Source organism: Chiloscyllium plagiosum, chromosome 4 (genome assembly GCF_004010195.1).
Source record: "Chiloscyllium plagiosum isolate BGI_BamShark_2017 chromosome 4, ASM401019v2, whole genome shotgun sequence".
Classification (NCBI taxonomy): Eukaryota; Metazoa; Chordata; class Chondrichthyes; order Orectolobiformes; family Hemiscylliidae; genus Chiloscyllium; species Chiloscyllium plagiosum.
In genome coordinates, this window is record NC_057713.1 from 12158725 (window position 1) to 12165055 (window position 6331).

At 39.9% G+C, this 6331-nt stretch overlaps 1 protein-coding gene across 6 annotated transcripts in view; it reads left to right on the forward strand.

Moving 5' to 3' along the window:
• The window catches only part of cep192 (centrosomal protein 192), a 192995-nt gene that overhangs the window by 46083 nt on the left and 140581 nt on the right, over positions 1-6331 (forward strand). For all 6 annotated transcript variants that reach the window (XM_043687705.1, XM_043687704.1, XM_043687702.1 and 3 more), the window contains exons 10-11: positions 3613-3902; positions 4068-4178. In XM_043687705.1, the coding sequence (XP_043543640.1) occupies positions 3613-3902; positions 4068-4178 (401 nt within the window). The remainder of the gene's footprint in view (positions 1-3612; positions 3903-4067; positions 4179-6331) is intronic.

Sequence of the window (6331 nt, forward strand, 5' to 3'; positions counted from 1 at the left end):
AAGCAGGGCACTGAGCTGCCCTTGAGTTGTTGAATCGCTGGGCAGGAGCAGATCCTGCAATTTTGAGCAGGTTCATATCACAATACAAAATCACTGCTTATCTTAATGTCGCAATGATGACAGTCATCTGACAGCACCCAAGTGTGAAGTTGTTTGTGGAAGTGTAGGCAATTAATAAATATTTGGACCTGGAATTTAGAATTGTTTGAATGGGCTTAACAATAGTTAGGGGCTTGTTTTGGAGTTCAGACTCGAAAGGCTGAATGGCCTTTTTCTGTGTCTTAGACCATATCAAATACTACTGTCTCCAAAATAGGAAGTTTTGAGTCTCTGGTTTTGAAGGGAACTTGAGTCCAGGAGTTAAGTTTGTAATTGTATATTGGTTTGGGATTAGACAGCAGTAACGTACTATGCCCCCTGAACTCTGTGTTGAAGGCTCATCAGAGTATTCTTTGAGAAGATGGGATTGTCTAGAGAGTTAGGGGACTGGGCCTATCTTACACATGGGATTGAGATGAGGAAGGATGTGAAGTTGATCCCACTCTGGTTGAAGACATTTATCACCGGTTTCCAAACAAGAGTCTCGCCACCCCCCTCACCCAATGGTTGGTGGCTATTCTCAGCACCAGGGACTGGCCATTTTTGGCCACTCAAGTCTCCAACAACCCTCCCATTCAGATCCATCATATCTCTGCAGCCCTTTATTTTTTAGTGCTGAACCAATTGGCCTGCACATTCTTGGACACTACAAAACAATTTAGCATGGCGTGTCCGTTTGACCAGCTTATCTGAGAAGAAACTGCAGTGCCTGACGAAAACCCATTTACACACACAACTCCACATGTAGTTGCCTGAGGCTGGGGTCAAACCTGGCTTTCTTCCAATGTGGGGCAAGTAGTAGCAACTGAGTCACCCTCCTGCCCAGAGCTGAGGTAATCTTTACCATCCCTCCCAGTTTACACTGGAGCACCTTCCATACATAACTCAGGTGTACAAAAGGAATGGGATGAGGGCATTCAGCCCTTTTTTTTTTTTGTTTCTCCCCCACCCTAACTTGTTCCATGGCCAACCCTGCATTGTTGACCATCCCTACTCACCCTTCTGGAGCTGAGAGGCATGCTTGGCCATTTCAGAGGGCAGTTAAGACTCAACAGCAGTGGATCTGGAGTCGTGTGTAGGCCAGACTGGGTGAGGACAGCGGATTTCCTTTTCTCCCTCCCTGAAGGGCATTAGTGAATCAGGGCTTTTATGATTACTGCTTCTCCTCCATTTTTCTTTATTTTCGTTTTCTTCTTTTTTCTTTTTCTTTTTCTTCTTTTTCTTTTTCTTCTTTTTCTTCATTTTCATCTTTTTTCTTCTTTCCTTTTCTTTTTTCTTTTTCTTTTTAATTTTTTTCTTTTTTCTTCGTCTTTTCCTTTTACTTCGCCTTTTTTTCTTCATTTTTTCTTCATTTTCTTTTTTCTTTTTCTATTTTCCCTCTTTTTTTCTTAATCTTTTTTCTTTTTTCTTTTTCTTCCTCCTTTTTCTTCTTCCTTCTGTCCTTCCTTCTGTCCTTCCTTCTGTCCTTCCTTCTGTCCTTCCTTCTGTCCTTCCTTCTGTCCTTCCTTCTGTCCTTCCTTCTGTCCTTCCTTCTGTCCTTCCTTCTGTCCTTCCTTCTGTCCTTCCTTCCTTCCCCACACACACAATCAAGTAGTCTAGCCCCCTGCATTACTTGCCTAGTGACACTGCCAGCTGGCCGCCATTTTTATTTCGCTTGAATTAGCCTGGCACATTTACTACCATCAGTCGGCATTGAGCTGGGGTGTTATGTTAAAGTTGTACCAGACATTGATAAGGCTGCATTTGGCATGATGCATACAATTTTGATAGCCCTGCTCAAGGCAACATGTTATTAATTGGAAAGGGTGCAGAAAATATTCATGCGAATGTTAACAAGACTGGATGGTTTCACGTACAGGAAGAGGCTGGATAGACTAACATTTTTTTCCTCCACAGCAAAAGAGGCTGAGGAGTGATATTCATAGAGGTTTAGAAATCCATGAGAGGCATAGATAAGGTGAATAGTGAAGGTCTGTACCCAGGGTAGGAGAATCCAAAAGTAGTGTTAAGGTGAGAGGGAAAAGATTTAAAAGGGATGTGAGGGGCAGTGTTTTGGCACACCGGTTAGTTCGTTTGTGGAATGAACTGTCAAGGGAAGTATTACATTCAGGTACAGTTGTAACATTTAAAAGACAAGTACTTCAATATTCAAAGCTGTACCCAAATGTAGGAAAGGTATAAAGGCATTTGGACCAAACGCAGGGAAATGTGGCTAATGCAGTTTGGGAAACTTGGTTGGCATGGATGAGTTAGGCCGTATGGCCTGTTTCCGCATTATATGACTCTGACTCTAGTTAATTGGGCTCTGATTTTGTGTTTTAGCTTGGGCAAATAAAATCCAATTGATTCTGATTTATAGTGCTTAAATGTTCATGCCATATTCTTTGCCTCCACGTATTGAGGTACCAGTCCAATGATTAAGTTTGTTTTGCTGGGCACCTACAGAAAGTTGGTTTAGGTCATAAATTTTAAATCTTCCATTTTCAAATGCTGTCCTTCAGAGGTTCACATTCCATATTGGTTGAAACAGGGCTGAGAAAATTTGGTCCCAACTTTTTTTTATTGGTGTCACTTTATTGGAGTCACTTCTAATGACTCCTTCTGTAGTAATAATGTTGGAGGAAGCATTAAGCAGAAAAGTTGTAACAGTAGCAATAAGGGTACAGCTGTTATTATGGGCAATGTTAACCTGCAAATTGAATAATTCAAATTGATAACAATATTCTTTTGAGGATTAATTCCCAAAGTGTGTCTGGGATGATTTTCTGAATCTCTAAGTTGAGGAATCAATTAGAGAACCGGACATCCTCGACTGGATATTGTGTTGAGAAAGGAATAATTGGCAATCTAGTTGTGCAAGACCCTTTGGGAAAGAGTGGTCATATGATCAAATTCTTTGTTATGATAGTGAGTCATGTAGTTGATGTAGACTCTAGAGTCCTGAAGATTAAAAAGGAAACTGATGATAATCCAGGTATGTGCTGGTTATAATAAATTGGCGAGTACTTGATAGTGGCTAGGTGGAGTTAGACATATTCTTTTAAGGCTCCAGGCATGAAAGGGTTTGAGGAGAAAGTGGGATGAAGCAGACTCCACAAATGCTCTGTCCTTCCAAAGTAACTTGCTGTTGTATGTTCCAAAAGGAAAGGTTCTGATGCCATCATAGTTGGGAAGGGTGAGTAGTTGGTTCAATCTGAACCAGTCACAGATGTCCGCGCTCTTTCGCATCCATAGTTGCAGCAGGAAAACTTGCTGAAACTTTGTCCCTCTATCAAAGTGCTACTCAGATTGGATTTTGATTATGGTGCTTTCCATGTACAAATAGTGATGGATACATGAACAGACAAATTTTCAAATACACTTTAATTGTTTTAAAATGTATACAAATGCCATGTAATGAGTGCAATCTTGGACAATTATAGCTTAATAGTCAGATCCGTTGCAGATCTTCTTTGTACACATTGTTTGCATCATGAATTTTGTACTAAGTACAACTATGTAACTCTGTTTCAGGTGGTGGAGGGGATGGGAGTAGTGGCAATGAAGAAGATGGAAATATTGGTGCATCAGCTAGTCTTTCTAATTCTACAACCTATGGTGATCGATGGGGATGTAAAATGGTGGATAGAAATGTAGCTGGTGAAGAAGGTAGCCATGATGGTACAGTGACTGTTCTGTCTAATACTGCAACAGTTGAAAATTTGCAAGGCCTCAGAATGATGGACAGGAATGTTGCTGGGCAAGATGAATCACACACTGTGCTACCATCACAAGGAGATAGGGAATTTGCTGATCAAAATGAGGTAAGAAAGCAAAATAAGACAAACTTAGTTTTTGATCTGCTTTTGAATTATTTGCACTCTTATACTGCATCTATGGATTTGAGTTGCATTAATTATGTTACCAGAATTTCAGAATGCTTTTCATTTACATGCTACTTTGAATATTGGAGTTATCTTGTCTTTTAGACAGAGGGTCGGTTGGACCCTGTAGGCAATGGAAAAGTCATCACTGCAGTCCCTGGAATACCTCTTAATTTACCTTCTAGAAGAAGTTCAACTCATCACCAGGAAACTTTAGTAAGTGAACTTCCTTTAAAAAAAAATGATGGTTCAAATTTTTAAATCACTTTTTTTTCATTTTGGAATTGCTACCTACCTGAAATAATATCAATATTTGACAACAAGGGGTAGGGGGTGATAACTCATGGCCACTCTTTTAGATACACCTTGAGCCAGAGAGAATTTATGCAAGACAGTGGAATAGTTGTGGGGGTGGGGTATCTGGGCTACTGGTGTCTCTTGCAGTAAAAGAGAGACTCGAAGCCTTTTCTTTGCTTGTCATAGACGAGTTATGTAAAGAACTAAAATAAAACTTGATTAGGTCAGTTTGGGATGTTGAATTTTTAATATAAGCAGTACATGAAAAGCTGTACAGCAGAAGTCCTTCTGCAGCCCCTAGCTCAGCTGATTGAGGAAATCCTTGAGCACGGAGGAATAGGATTGTTACTGCAGGCTCGTTGAAGATTGTTATTATTTGGTGCTTCTGCTTCTTCTGTTTTCAATCAGCTGGCGACAGAGGAATAAGCAGGTGCTTATGGAGCTTTATACTTAGTATGCTGTAAATATTCGTCTATTCTGTAGTTAGGATGATAATGGAATTAGTTGCACACTTTTTACAGGAAGTTGCACTGCTTAGTGACGCTTGCAAAAACAAAAGCTATATCTTGTACTCCATATTCTTCCTGAACAATCAATGGATGTCCAGCTTCATTATTGCATAAGTTAAGGTTTTTTCTAGTACGCATGCTTTCAGTTTGAGCACTTTTTGCTAAAACTTCTAGCATTCCAAGAAAAGCACTCCGTTTTGTTCTTACTTGTTAATCTAAAGTTCAGTTTGAATTTCCTTTTGTTTTTATTCTTCTACCAGATTATTTTCCAAGTTCTGACTTCCCATTGTTATAATCTGATCATTTCTGAATGAATTTTCTTATGTATTTTACAGTGAAAAGCCACTGTCTCCATTTTAGTATAGTTTAAAAATAACAAAAAAGACTAGAGTTTTGTTTCAATTCTTTCCTCTATCAGCAAATCTCATTTAAAATTCATTTTTTCATTAAGTAACCAGTTTTATTCCAGAAGCAGTAACAAAACACTTAATTGATCATATGATAAAATTCATTGGTTCATTTCTCAAACCAAATGTCAGAAACTCTTCCAAATGTCATGTGGGCTTGAATTTTTTGATCATGTACTTAAAGTTGTTTGACTGTACTTGTGTACATCACTATTGCTACAATATTACGCTGCACAACCGTTAGTCAATTTCCTTCACTATGGTATCTGACTCTTGTCTGAGGAAGAGGGATAGAAAGGAAGTGGTTGAAGTTTGAGAGGGACTTAGCTGAAGCTTGCTTTGAGCTGTGGAAAATGGGCAGATGAATATCGGGAAAGTTGCTTGAGAAATCAGTCCGGATGTCTCTTGTATGGTGAGAATAGTATTAGCATTGAGGGGAAGTGTTTGTGATGGGTGGGGCAAGGCAAATACATGTGGTAATGAGTTGGCTTTAAATTGAAACATGGATTTTGTTTATTTTACAGGATTAAAATTCCCCTGAGCAGGTGATTTTTAGAATTGGTGATCATTACACGATTTCACAACAGCTTGATTGTTCTGTTTCATTTAACACAAGCTGCTGCGGACAGTCTAAATGTCATCTTCAGCTCTCAGTTCTCTGTTTACAGCTCCTTAGCAAAAATGATGAAAGCTCAGTGAGGGTTCTAACGATGTTAGACAATAGACAATAGGTGCAGGAGAAGGCCATTCAGCCCTTCGAGCCTGCACCGCCATTCAGTATAATCATGGCTGATCATTCCTAATCAGTATCCTGTTCCTGCCTTACCTCCATAACCCTTGATTCCACTATCTTTGAGAGCTCTGTCCAACTCTTTCTTAAATGAATCCAGAGACTGGGCCTCCACTGCCCTCTGGGGCAGAGCATTCCACACAGCCACCACTCTCTGGGTGAAGAAGTTTCTCCTCATCTCTGTCCTAAATGGCCTACCCCGTATTTTTAAGCTTTGTCCTCTGGTTTGGCACTCACCCATCAGCGGAAACATGTTTCCTGCCTCCAGAATGTCCAATCCTTTAATAATCTTATATGTCTCAATCAGATCCCCTCTCAAGTCTTCTAAACTCAAGGGTATACAAGCCCAGTCACTCCAGTCTTTCA